Below are 13,697 nucleotides of genomic sequence, written 5' to 3'. Positions count from 1 at the left end.
TTTCCGCCATCATTTATTTCCCGTACAAGCCAAATGCCAAAAAATATTTTTAGAGAAATCTTTTTTTTTTTTTTTTTTTTTTTTTTGTATTGAAAATATTTTCCAAAAAATAAAAATATTTACGTTAAAACAAACAAAACCTTAATTGTGTTAAAAATGTTAGAAGCATGTGATAGAAGAGGTTTAGAACAGGAAATTTCGAAATTAGTTTTTGAGACAAGACTTGTGACTAATTTAAAGTCTTCAAATGTTCTACTCCACAGTTTTGATATATATATATATATAATATTTGGTAATATTTTAATATTTTACTATGTATCATATATTTTTGTAAAGAGTTTCTACTTAATTACTTAATAACTCTCCTCAAAATTTATGACCATAAAAAATAGACATGAGTATGTATCATTTAATAATCGAGTATAGTTTTGTGTTTACGAATGACTTGTTTAATAATCAAGTTGAGCTTAATCGGCTCGAGCTTGAGTACAAAAAACCTAACCAAATCACATCTTGTACAAAGTAAATGACATTAAACTTTAAAAAATTTACATCGTTTAGAACAAAATGACAATTTATTTTTTATTTTTTATTTGATGTTGTGTATAAGAAGGGATGCTAGATTTATGACGTTTAATTACAAGCAACATAAAAATATTAATTAATGACGTTTAATAAAAAAGATACTAAATTAAACATCACAAAATATCGATATTTAAAGTAAATGATGTATTGAGCAAATGTATGGACATATTAATGTTATGTTTTATTTGCCTGTGTAAATAGTGTTTTCAAACAATGATTATGATTTTATATTGTTTAGAGTACAGGATGTAGTAGTTAAAGGAGTTTTATTTGATTTTGTGCATTAATGGACATATTATTTTAAAAACAATGAGAATTATTCCAATATAAGTTTTGACATATTAGAAAATGAATTATGATACAATTATGAGCTCAACAATTTCAGTTCCACCCCACTATGCCAATAGTTTTTATTACAATCATTCTATGAACCATCAGCTCTCTAGCCAGCTCTACTTCTTGCTATGCACCAACCCTACCCAATATGTTAGAATGAACATAAACTCTGCTCGATTATGCAGCTTCTCACTTGGTCAACTAGAATCACACTTTCATGAAGAGAAAAGATAAAAATCATTCTTGTATCCTCTTGTATTCTAGTAGTGATTAAACTTTTATCCATATGCATGAACATGATTTGAGCACAGAAGGGAAGGTAAAATGGTTCAACGACCAACCCTTTTGCTGCATTTCTCTATACATAAACAAAGCCTCATCTAGGTTCTAATGTTAACCTTTTATCATAGAGTTCCAAATGTATAAACTAGGCACTCAATTTGGTTAAAGGCCAGGTTTGCAAAATTGAAGTCTCCAGCTTCAGAACTTGTGCATGATATCAATAAGCCTGCTCAGGTCTGAAGGGGATTGCGCTTTTTTATAACTGATGTGATCATTTGCCCATGAAACTATTTCAACTCAGTCATGGTTCTGCAGTTAATCTACAAAAAGTGGTGGAGAAATGGAGTTGTACTCCCTTCATGCGCTTCTTTGTTGAGAAAAGAGAGAACATATAAGACGGGAAGGTCTTTGGGGTATTTCCCTGGGCAGATATAAGAGCTTGTTGATGTAATTAAGTATCAAAAAACAGCTAGCTAGCCCTTAGAAAACCACTTTCACTTCAATAGGAGCACATACAGAGAAGTTCGGGTGCTAATGCTACATTTCAAGATACCATGATTTTCGACTCTATGCAGACTGCAAAGTACCTCAAATGGACAATCACTAATCGGACTACCAACAACAAGTTCATATAAATTTTCAATCAAAGAATACATATTATGATTATAGGAAAAAATGCACACAAAGAATTAAATGAATCATCTTTTCACTGTCCATGACAAGAAAAAAGATTAAACAATGACATTCTAGAAAGGAAAAATCAAACCTCCATCTTTGTTTTATAGAGCTCTTTCACAATGCTCTACCACCTTTACCTCTTCTTCTTCTGCCAATCTCCATCATTGGAGGACAAACCCTAACCCTTTCAACCCATTTTTGCACCTGCTCCCTCCTTAATCCAAAACCCATCAAAACCCCACCTACACATAACCCGAAAACCCAATCTTTACTTCTTCTCTTTCCCCACCACTGAATCAAAACAGCATCAAGTAGACCAATACCCAAACACCCACAAAGCACATTGCGCTCTAACTCTTTACCAAACAACAAACCCAAACCAAAGATCAGCAAGAACCCAAGGAGCAACATGTTTCTCTTCCTTTTCCTTCTCCACCCGCCAAAGCCTCCTCCTCCAAACACCTTCCAAAACCACACACCCCCTCCTCCATTTCCATCTCCACAGCCGATTTCCCCAATTACCAAATCTAACGGCTGTGGTAAAATGTTGGTTTTTGAGGCCATGATTGAAATCAATTCGAGTGCGAACCGCGTTAATCTTTGAGACCCATTTCTTCTTTTGCTTTTTCTTGCACATATAACTGGTTGTTGGGCCTTTCTTGCACAGATAATTGGGTTTTGTATCTGGGTACGATGCGAAAGCAAAGGTGAGGAGCGAATAAAAGACAATTTCGGTACAAAAATGGTGGTATTACAAAGGGAAGTATTCATTTCAGCAATTGGGTATGAAAGAAAAAATTTATGCGACAGGTGGGTTTGGGTTTTGAAGTAAAAGGTCTCCCGCACTGTGCCCTCCCTCCGTCTCCGTGCTTTGTGTTCTTGGAGAAGAAATGACCGTTAGAAGGTGCTTTCTCTCACGAGCGTTATTATTGAGCAACGGGAGTAGGATTTTTTGTTCGTAAGTCATGAGATCCAATATATGGGTCTTTGGTCTATTTATAATATGTTTGGGGAAATGTCCTCTTTCGGCCTGTTGGGCTATATATATATATATATACAAAATTTTAATTATTATTTTAGTAAATTTGTTTATCATATTCATTATTTTTATTAATTTACTATTTATCATCTCAAGGTGAGCTAAGAAAGCTTCATAAGTAAGTTTGAGAAAGCCAAATTCATTTGGGACAATAATTCTAGAATTTAATGCACACTCCTTTTATAGATATGCAAAGGCTTCAAGTGAAAGACCAAACTTTTCCACCAATACTAGGGATGATAAGCCATGTTAATGTGTGGGTGGAATGCTAAAGTACAAGCCACCATATCAACAATTTGTTCAAATAGTTTTATTAGTATCTAAAACAGAGGAGCCAAAAAGAGTAGGAATAATAGGATATTGAAATGCTACTCACCTCATTATATTTGTGTAACATTTGTTGTGAGCGATGAAACTCAACCAAAGGCTGTGTTTGGCAGAGGGTTAGACTTGACCTGACTCAAAAATCAAAAAAATTATTCTCAAAATCAACTCCAACATTTTTTATTTTTTACATCACATCAATTACTTTTTATTACTATTTAAATAAAAAAAATCACTAAAAAACAAATTTTTTTTCACTTTTTTATACAAAACATTCTTACTTTTTTTTTCTCTCATATCAATCATATTTGCTACATGACCGTCTCACTCCATTTTTTCATTCTATTGCCAAACACAGAAGAGCAGAACTTTGAAAATTCATTATATTTCAACCATTGAATGAGCAAGCTAACTTTCTTTCGTTATTTTCGTTTTAATGAGAGTTGACACTGATGGAGAAAGGTGGGTCGATGTCTATCTATCAAGTGGATGATATTATCAAGGCGTTGGCTCCATTCTGTCCACGCTTTTCACCTGTACCTAAAATGACTCAAGGGATGGCAAAAGGCAACAAACCTTCTTAATGACATATAAGTTATATAACCACTTCAAAACAAATATTGCATAATCTTAATAAGGAAGCCTCGAGAGCAGAATGCAATACAAATGTGCCATCCCTGCAGAACATGATAAACCTACAATGGGAAGGAAGAGTCATGACACACAGAATTTAATTGGTCACTCAATATCTGGTAGGAAGTGCAACCGATGTGTCATTTTTCCAGCAAATGTCAGCATGGTTGCCGAAGCTCTAGAAAGAAGAAACCAGGATTGGTAAACACACACAACACCCTCCTCCTCTCTATGTATAGATTTATATTGATTTTTGATTTTGATCGTTGTAGTACATATTCCATGCAGGATTATCCGAACAAAAGTTACAAGTGATCTGATCATACAAGTTGGACATTCAACCTTTTACTTGCACAAGGTGCACTCAATCACTCTGCTTTCAATTACTCTGTTTTCAGTTCATACAAATATTCGATTAGCTTAATATATTAGCTATAGAATCTTTGCTAATCATACAAGATATCAGGTCCAGATTCATTAAACTTCAATTGAAAGAACATTTTTTTTTTTATTTTTTGTTTTTTGTCAGCTCCCTATGGTCTCAAGAAGTATGTATTTGAATAGACTGGTATTTGATAGAAGAAGCAATGGCAAGACAGACTTGCAACTAGACAATCTTCCAGGTGGAACAGAAACTTTCGAATCAGTAGTGAAATTTTGTTACGGATGGAAGGTTGATCTAACAGTAGCCAACATTGCTCCATTATATAGTGCTGCACATTTCTTGGAAATGACTGATGATCTTGAACAAGGAAATCTCATATCCAAAACTGAGGCTTTTCTAAGCTTCTTAATCCTTACCTCATGGAAAGACACATTTCAGATTTTCAAAAGTTGTGAGCCCATTTCTTACTGGGCCAAAGAGTTGGGAATTGTGAAGAGATGCTCAGAAGCCATCGCCTTGAATGTTCAAGCAAATAATGTTGAGAACTCAGTGCTTGAAGACAGACATGAGAAATGGTGGTTTGAAGATGTTTCAGCCCTTAGAATAGATCATTTTATTGAAGTGATTCAATCCATTAAAAGCAAAGCGGTGAGATCAGAGCTTGTGGGATCTTGTATAGCTCACTGGACTGCAAAACGGCTTTCAAGAATCACTTTTGGACTTCACAGTTTGAATCCCAAGCATATGACTCACCAGTTGCAAAAAGTTACAACTGAATGCTTGATTAAGCTGCTTCCTGTTGAGGAAAATTCTGTTTCTTTCAATTTTCTACTACACCTTCTCAAGGTAGCTTTAATGGTGAAAATCAATTCTGAATTGCTGAATATGCTAGAAAGAAGAATCTCTTTCATGTTGGAGCAGTGTCGTGTTCCGGATCTCTTAGTTAAGAACTATGGAGATGATGATAGTGCTTGTGATGTGGGCATTGTTATTAGGGTGGTAGAATCTTATGTTTCTTTTGCTGCAAGCAAACCCACACCAAAACTATTTGTTGTGGGAAGGTTGGTGGATGATTATCTTGCACTGGTTTCAAGGGATGAGAAGCTTAGTGCCAAACGTTTCCAGTCACTTGTAGAAGCATTGCCAAAAGATGCCAGGTTTTGTGATGACAACCTTTATACAGCCATTGACATGTATCTCAAGGTACGGAAATATTTTCCTTCACAATAATCAACATTGTCTGAAAATTCAGTTGCTGAACATCATAAAATGGAGAGTTCATGTGTTTTTGATTGGATATTTTAAAAGCTCGATGGCTGCAAAGTTCAAAGCTTAAAACGTATTTGAAATTGCATTGGAAAATATAGTTTTTATCTATAGAAAAAGCCTCATTTTCAAGCTTTTAAAAATGCAGTTTTGAGTTGTTTTAGAGCAAAAAAGTTTTAAAAGCGGTTTTTTAAGTTTTTTACCAAACAGACTCTTGCCTTAAAAGAGTATTTTAAGTATTTTTTAAGCTTCAACTCCAAACAAGCTCTTAACCCTTCAAAACCCATGCTCTATTTTAGTGTTATGGAATTTTATTAATAGACCTCATAACCAGTCACAGAACCACTTTAACTCTAAACTGCGTCTGAATACTTCTTTGGGAGCAACTGTGCAGGCACACCCTAGCTTGATAGAAGAAGAGAGAGTAAGTGTATGTAAAACCCTAGATTACCACAGACTATCCCAAGAAGCACGTGAGCACGTGATGAAGAACGACCGGCTGCCTGCGAAAATCATGACACGATTCATCCTCTTAGAGCAAGTAAACATGACAAGGTCAATGACAGCTTCTGGATCAAATTATAGAAGAACAAAGATTCAGGCAATTCTTAAAGTATCCAAGAGGGGATGGATGAATTCCCGGAAAGAGATAAAGATAATGAAGAAAGAGCTTGACAAAATGAAGGTGCAGCTCAATGAATTACAGATGTGTAAGCTAAAGTTGCAAGGACAAAAGTAGAGATGCCTCAATTAGAAGGAAAAGCTCAGCTTTGTATGAAATACTTTTATGTTGGGTCTTAAATTTTGTACCATTAGATTTCCTGTGTGTGGAGGATGAAGATGGTATTAAATTTATGCATAAGTTCTCTATCCAAATTAAGAAAAGAAATTCCATATGATGGATGCTCTATGACCATTATGTGCCGGCAATATCAGCAGGCAGCCATCACTTGTTCATAAAGATATTGCCAAAGACATTTCCCCTGTACTGCTTGGACTATTTCACAGCTGTAGTGTATCAGGGAAACAAACAAAATTCACTATACTTTTCTAGGCCGCTAATTGATCATGGTAATTCTTAAAGAAATAGTGAAGAGGGGTGTGATTACACCATAACAATGGTGGTCACCCCTGCACCCTATGATCTCCATGGATGGTGATAACTCTTCATGAAGAGGTGCATGGAAGCCTAGGCTATGGGGGCAGTGGGTTATTCATTCGATTTTTTCTGCCATTTTCTTAGTTTTGTTTTCCTCTTGGATTTTCACCCTAACAAGAGAAACCATCCATACAAAAATATTCAAAGATCCAGCAATTGGTATCAAAGCCAGGTTGAAAGAGGAAATTAAAGAACAACGTGAAGAGTAGGGCTATAAATGAACTCAGTTGTTCGTAAACGGCTCGAGCTCGACTATAGTTTTGTTCATTTAATGGATGAACCGAGCTTGAATAGAAATTTAGACTCGTCTATTAAACAAACTGAACTTGTATAAACTCGGCTCGACTCGTATAAGTTTGTTACCTTCATTTTTATATTATTTTTATAGTGTTAAACTTTGTAATTATGAGGGCAGCTGATTTAAAAAGAATTATCCATTATTGGGATTAACTTCTAGGATAATGTTTAGATACTTATAATTAATGATACTTGTACAGCTGGGTACTCCAAAGTTTGTTTTCAAGCTCATCAGGCTCAAGACAGAGGCTAATGATTTACGACTTGAGCCTAGTGAAGCGAACATGAAATTGAAAGGGGTGCACAATGCAACATGCCAATGGCATGAGAAAATTTTACTCTCAATAATATATACATGATGCAATTTTATTCAATAATTTGCTTGTGGCACATATCCTACCAAAACTCTTAATTGTTAGAAGAATCCTGCATTTCCTAGTGATTACTGGAGGAGGAAGGATTTTTTTTTCCTGTGTTAGAAGGGTGGGGTGGCTAGTAATTTTTTATTTTTTTATTGACATGTCTATGCAAGGAGAGGAAAAAGAAATAGGGGGATTCGAACTAATATCTTGCGCTTTATGAGGCGTAGTTCCTAGCCAATTGAGCTACCCCTAGGAACGGGGGCTCGTAAAATTAGTTACTACAGTGGGTTTCCAAATTTGATAAAATTAACTCATTCTTTAAAGGTGCAAGACAATTCTCCTGTTTCTTAACACATTTTGGGGTATTTTTTGTTTTTTATTTGAAAAAGTGTTATGACGCGACATAAATGTAAAAACAGTGTTTTTAGAAAGTTTTTGTTTTGAGAAAATAAAACAAAAGACGGGAAACAAAAATTTACAATTTCTCTGAAAAAAAAAGAAAAAGAAAAAGGAAAAAGAAAAAAAGGGGGTCAATTTATCTATGAGAAGACCTCTCTTAAAAGTAATTAAGAAGTCAGAGAAGGCCTACTTAATTATACTACAAATCATTTAATTCTTTTGTCATGAACCACAGATATTGCTTCATTAATTAGGATATTATTATGATGTGAGCTATCATATATGGAGATGGTAGCATGCGTTGGATTCAGCCTGACAGTAACTTACCCTGATATCAATAATGTGGGTAACAGCAAAATCTGATAGTTGGATAGGAGCAAGCTGAGGAAATGCACTTAATGATATAACTGACAAAGAAGAAAAAAACTCTTTAAAAGGCATGAGCCCTTGACCAACCATGAAGAAAAATTTGTTCAGTTCATTTCCATGATGAAGAAAATGGCAAGAGAAGGCAGCTGTAGCAAGAAGTGTCAGGAAGTATGTAGCACTTTTCCTGCAGAAACTAATGACTCGTGGCCATTTAGAATCAAACTTACGACAGATCATATACGTTGGGATAGCTTCAAGATTCTACCTTCAAAGGAGTTTGAAGAACACATTTTAGGTAACATGAATAAGGATAGGCATAAAGCTTTGGATGAATGGAATCCTGTTGAAATATTTATTTATGATGCTGACACTTGTGAAACATATCCTGTCAAATTGGCAAAGAAAGAGTCCTTTTGGTTTGAACCAATCACACCTTTTCTTGATGAGAAGCAGAGAAAGGGAAAACCCTTTTGCCCTAATGCAGAAATGAAGAAGCAGCCTTGTTATGACTTGGAGGAAGCCAGGAAAGAGTTTGTTTATTCAATTGAGCCTTTTAGACAAATTGTAAGGAAAAGGAATCTCAACTATAACCAGGAGATTGGATTAAGATGGTCAAGTAGCAAAGGTGTTGAGAAGTTGGAATTCTCAGTTTTGTATGTACCAAGGTTGGACTTGCACAGCTTAAGGATTTGAGAGGTAAGTGGAAGAAACATCATAGACATAGGGTCCGTTTGGGATTACAATTTCAATAAGTGTGATTTTAAAAATTATTTTTTTGAAATTGCTACTTTTAAAAATCGCAAATGTATGAGGGCTAATGAGAAGATTCTCAATTAAGTTTGTGTACTTTTGGCCATATATGCAAACTGCTGCTGTATTAAGCATAAAGAGTCTCTCAGAAAACAAACTACTTAACCTCTGTTTTAATTTTACACCCAATACTTTTGCTGATTATGTGATATTTTCAAGTACTAAAGATTTCTTGCATTGTTCAATATGGAGGTTCATGCAGGTAAAGCAAAGTATTCATGTCAAGCAGAGCAAGTTGATATATGAATTGTTCATACAGATAAATTTATTGGAGTTAAAGCATTATTTTTCCATGTTTTCTAATGTAATTTTTTTTAGCACTTTGTGTATCTTGTCTCTCCTTTTCATTTTCTCTCTCTCTCTCTCTCTGTATGATGTTTATACAGTACTTGTTGCTAGATTATTTCAATAAAATAAGTTTTTCTTTCCTTTTTTTAAGTCTTCACTTTCCCTCCACTTCTATATTTTACTTTGTCCCACGTTGAAAGTTAGAAGAACTTTTGTGCTTAAGGGATTGTCTTTCACTAAGAGCATGTCTGGAATTGCATTTGAATGGCCTAAAAGTACTTTTAACACTCAAAAAACCTATTTCAAGAAAAAAATACTCGTTTAATAAACAAATTTAAAAGTGCTTGTAAGGGTCCAAAAAGTCTAAAAATGTATTTTTTGGCAAAAGCTTAAAAATAAAACTTTTGCCTGAAAGCTCTTTTTGACTTAAAAGCTCTATTTCTCAAAGAGACTCTAAATCTAAATTAGTTTTTGGGTACATATGCTTGTGGTGTCATCTAGACACCTAGTGCGCACGCACTTTGCATGCACAAGCCACGAGCCTATCATTTTCGCATGAAATTTGATATAGGTAGGTTCTAATTGTTTTAGCGTAAAATGATTTTAAAAAATATTTTTCGTATTTTTCAATATTTTTTGGTTTGATTGAAAAAAACAAAAATTATTTCTTTAATTTCCTTAAAATAGATTCCTTTTTTTTGAGAAAAAAAAAACAAAAAACAAAACAAAACTATAAACAATTTTTCGAGCTTAATTTCTCATTCTCAAAACGCGCTAACCTGTGGCAGAACTCAAATTTTTAGGTTGAAGATTAAGGGATGGATGATCCACTGTATGACCTATTATCCTAATAAACTTTCATTGATAAACATACAGAAAATACGAATTTACACAATTCTAAAATATATCTTATAAATATTTAAAAAATGATTTAAGGACTATTTCTTAATAATAAAAGATCTTGATCTATTTGTCAAATAAATTTACAAATCTAAGCATTGGAATATGAATCTTAGAAAATGGATCATTTGAATTAGGGTGGACAATTTTTTTTTTGACATGATTCGATATGAATACAATACGAAAGTATTAAATTAGAGTTAAGAGTATGATTATTTTAATTAAATGAGTTGAATTAGAATTAATTTATTATTTTAATACTTATTAATAATTTAATAAGACCAAACCCAATAATATATTTTGAAATCAGAAAGATTATTTGGCAGAGGCTAAAATGTGATATGAACATATATGGGTTTCCTGAGAGTTCGTAGCCTTAAGACTAAAGAAGCGCCATGAACGAGGAGTCCAACAATAGCAGCGCTAGCTCTTCAGGGGACTCGAACCCTTGCCCCATCTGCCTCGGACCCATCGTTCAAGATTCCTATCTTGATAAATGTTTCCGTACGTCTCTCTCTCTCTCTCTCTTTCTCTGTGTGTGTATGTGTTTGATTGCCGAGAAAAATGAAGGAGAAGAAAATATAGTGGGGTTTTGGAACTTATGTTATCACGTTGAGTTTAGTTTCCAAATTATCAAAATTTAACATTTATTTAAGGTTTCGTAAAAAAAAATTCTTCTTAATTTTTGCGTTTCCCCGCCAGCCAAATGTAGCATAAACTTTCACTATCATCAGCGTAACAAGTTAAAAGACTGATTTTCTGTTCAACTTCATGATTTGGGTTCTTACAAAACCTTACAAATTGTTATGTAAGGAAACCCTCTTGAGCATTCTCCTCGTGCTTTTAATAATTTAATCGAAACCTAGTTTATATGAGATTTAAATTTTTATTAAGTTTAATTATATGCTTAAGTTTCATTTTCCCATGAAAGAATTGCCTGAAATAATCTGCTGAGTTTGATTCACAAAAATGTGAAAGTCACTGTGTATATGAAACAATAGTCAGATTATACGCTCATTCCGAAAAGCTATGTAGTGGAATAGAATGCAATTCCATGCTCTTTATAGATTATAAGATTTATGATTTGCTTAGTTTTAAAGGTTACAAATTGAAAAGAAACTAATCATAGCCACTGGCCATTGAATTATCTTATGGTAATGTAATTTCCAAAGTCAAAGGTACATACTTGACTCGACTCAACTCGTTAAGCTTGTACACACACATATTTATATATATGTTGGTATGAATATATTAAAATTATAACATATTATACATACATACATACTAACATGTAAATATATTTATATAACTAAAACATGCTAGTGTAGATGTATACGCTAACATAATAACATTTGTATATATACTAGTAACTATTATGTGTTAAATAACATAATACTAGTATATTAAGATATACATATACTCTGATATAGATCTACTCTCCAATTGTGAGGGGAGAGAACATGCTGCAGTTTTTTTTTTTTTTTTGCAAGCATGACATTGCTGCAGTAAATAATATGCAGTCATTTATTAAGCCTAGTATTCCCATTCTTGTGTTTCAGATAAGTTCTGTTACAGTTGCATTGTACAATGGACGAAAGTGGTTGCTGGCAGGCACTCTCACCCGCCTTCTTCTGTAAAATGTCCTCTCTGCAAGGTTCAGTATAGTCTTTTATCTGGTGTATCCCACTCTCTTTGTTTTGGACATAACATCCTGGGATTATCTATGATTTAAAAGCTTTTCATTTAAGATAAGCAATATGCACTCAAATGTTGCAAAAAGTAATAGACATGCTCGTCTGGCTGGAAAACATTCAAAGGGTGGTTCAGGGCGTGGGGAAAGACCATTATCATAACTGACTGGACATTTTATCTAATTTGCAGACTGAAAATTTAACTATAATACATGGATATGATGGAAGTTCTTTTCAACAGCATCACATTAACCAGGATTTTGGATATAGGTATCTTCCTGGCAATTTCTTTTCTTTTGAGTTTCCCCTTCTACTATGTTATGAGATGTCTTTACTTATGTTACTTTATGTAATGGTTCTGCAGTTTTATCTTGACAAGAGCACACAAGTATAGATTACAGTGCTATTACACTGAACCAGGTCTTATTTGGTTCTTATGACCATCTGTTTTTTACTTTATTTTCTGAGAAAACCACAGTTACCTGTATATATGTTTTTCAGTTAACTGTGTGTTCAATCAGGTATCATAAATGACATATTCAATGCATCACGGTTTTGGAAGTCTCATAAGTATCTTCAGCCAAACCGCTGGCTCCAAAGTTGGTTGAGAAGGGAAATTCAAGCTCTGCTGCAGGTCCATGTCTTAACCAGTTTGATGTTTCCTTAGTAAATATGGGGGAAGCTGTTGCAAATGTTGGTGAAATTTCTGAATTTTGCTTCTTTGTTTTATTTTGCCAATTTGAATTCATTGCCTGATTTCAGCCATTATGAGTTCAAATTTGTCACTATATACCTAAGGTCCCTGTTGGAACTGATGCTCAATGAGTCATGTGAATGTGTTTTCATTGAATATTCAGCCAAAAAATTCTATATTGCTAGAAGTTGTAATGATATCTAACTACCTGTTTTATAACGCAACTACATATAATGTCTCTTGTTGACAAACTGTTTCCTTTTGATACATGTGTAGGAAGAAGATGTTGATATTATTGTGCACCACATACTTGGTGTAATTGATTCGTCCTTGACAAGGTAATATTTTATTACTACTTTCATCTTAAATTGTTTGAAAAATGAGTTGATCATGTAAAGCAGTCGCACAATTCTCAAAATTTATTCCTTCTTCTCTTTTTCCAGAAAGGGTTTAACATAAAAGAATCATTATATTTGATGGTACTGACATTCTAATGATTTTCCCGTTTCAGGAATGAGCAAAAATACCATCAAAAGGTGCCTGAAACAAAACAAGAAGATGTCAAGGCTTTAGTCTCCAATGCTGCAAACCCTTTTCTGGGAGCAAGAACAGACAGATTTGTAAAAGAGTTGGAACTATTTCTTGCTTCAGGCTTGAACATTGAAGCCTATGATGCAGCTTACATGCAGCGGTTAGGCTGGATTTCTCCTGGAGTCAGCAGTGAGGCTTCTAAAGAAGCACTCAATGAACGGACGACTGTAATTCCATACTTGTATATCTTTGACGACGACTCTGATGGACCCGATTAGATGAAGTCCCTATAAACTTTGTATCTCATTCATAAATATTTTGTCACCAGTTTTCTTATCTACTGTGTTTTGTTCCCAAATTTGTGGACCAGTAAAGAGGCAAGGATTTTTTTCCAAGGTTTTTTTTTTTTTTTTTCAATATATATATATATACGGGGCCCCCTTATCTAGATGTTCTGCATCAGAGACGGATTCAAAAGGGGACAGGGGATGGCCATGGCCTCTCCCCAATTCCCCCCAAAAAAAAAAAATTTAGGTGTTAAAAAAAACAAAAAAAAATAAAAAATTATAGGCCATGGCCCTGCCCCCAAAAAATTTATATATCTTGGTCCCTCCCCATCCAACTTTCTGGATCCGTCCCTGTTCTGCATGAAACATCATCCACAGCTGT

At 34.2% G+C, this 13,697-nt stretch overlaps 3 protein-coding genes across 3 annotated transcripts; 2 read left to right on the top strand and 1 right to left on the bottom strand.

The window, feature by feature from the left end:
• Positions 1-1,995: 1,995 nt before the first annotated feature.
• LOC132168618 (uncharacterized) lies at positions 1,996-2,445 on the bottom strand. Its single transcript, XM_059579610.1, has one exon. It carries the CDS (start codon positions 2,443-2,445, stop codon positions 1,996-1,998), a length of 450 nt encoding a protein of 149 aa, XP_059435593.1.
• Positions 2,446-3,864: 1,419 nt separating this feature from the next.
• On the top strand, positions 3,865-6,441 carry LOC132171556 (root phototropism protein 3-like). Its single transcript, XM_059582907.1, has 4 exons — positions 3,865-4,078; positions 4,166-4,235; positions 4,407-5,465; positions 5,923-6,441. The coding sequence occupies exons 1-4, from the start codon at positions 3,900-3,902 to the stop codon at positions 6,265-6,267; spliced, it is 1,653 nt and encodes a 550-aa protein (XP_059438890.1). The 5' UTR covers positions 3,865-3,899; the 3' UTR covers positions 6,268-6,441.
• Positions 6,442-10,441: 4,000 nt separating this feature from the next.
• On the top strand, positions 10,442-13,423 carry LOC132171580 (uncharacterized). The gene is made up of 8 exons (XM_059582942.1): positions 10,442-10,464; positions 10,499-10,616; positions 11,672-11,766; positions 11,994-12,073; positions 12,168-12,223; positions 12,325-12,437; positions 12,774-12,835; positions 13,009-13,423. The coding sequence occupies exons 2-8, from the start codon at positions 10,508-10,510 to the stop codon at positions 13,304-13,306; spliced, it is 813 nt and encodes a 270-aa protein (XP_059438925.1). The 5' UTR covers positions 10,442-10,464; positions 10,499-10,507; the 3' UTR covers positions 13,307-13,423.
• Positions 13,424-13,697: the final 274 nt, after the last annotated feature.

This window comes from Corylus avellana, chromosome ca2, assembly GCF_901000735.1.
Source record: "Corylus avellana chromosome ca2, CavTom2PMs-1.0".
NCBI classification, from domain to species: Eukaryota; Viridiplantae; Streptophyta; class Magnoliopsida; order Fagales; family Betulaceae; genus Corylus; species Corylus avellana.
Note: the sequence above shows the minus strand (reverse complement) of the source record. Positions and strands in the feature narration are given on the sequence as shown.

Bases quoted from the DNA above. Each gene is read 5' to 3' on its own strand.
- LOC132171556 (XM_059582907.1), top strand. From the start codon at position 3,900: ATGCAATACAAATGTGCCATCCCTGCAGAACATGATAAACCTACAATG. The intron at 4,236-4,406 runs GTGCACTCAATC...GTTTTTTGTCAG, and splicing joins CAACCTTTTACTTGCACAAG to CTCCCTATGGTCTCAAGAAG. The intron at 5,466-5,922 runs GTACGGAAATAT...GCAACTGTGCAG, and splicing joins CCATTGACATGTATCTCAAG to GCACACCCTAGCTTGATAGA.
- LOC132168618 (XM_059579610.1), bottom strand. From the start codon at position 2,445: ATGGCCTCAAAAACCAACATTTTACCACAGCCGTTAGATTTGGTAATT.
- LOC132171580 (XM_059582942.1), top strand. From the start codon at position 10,508: ATGAACGAGGAGTCCAACAATAGCAGCGCTAGCTCTTCAGGGGACTCG. The intron at 11,767-11,993 runs GTTCAGTATAGT...TCTAATTTGCAG, and splicing joins TAAAATGTCCTCTCTGCAAG to ACTGAAAATTTAACTATAAT. The intron at 12,224-12,324 runs GTCTTATTTGGT...GTGTTCAATCAG, and splicing joins GTGCTATTACACTGAACCAG to GTATCATAAATGACATATTC.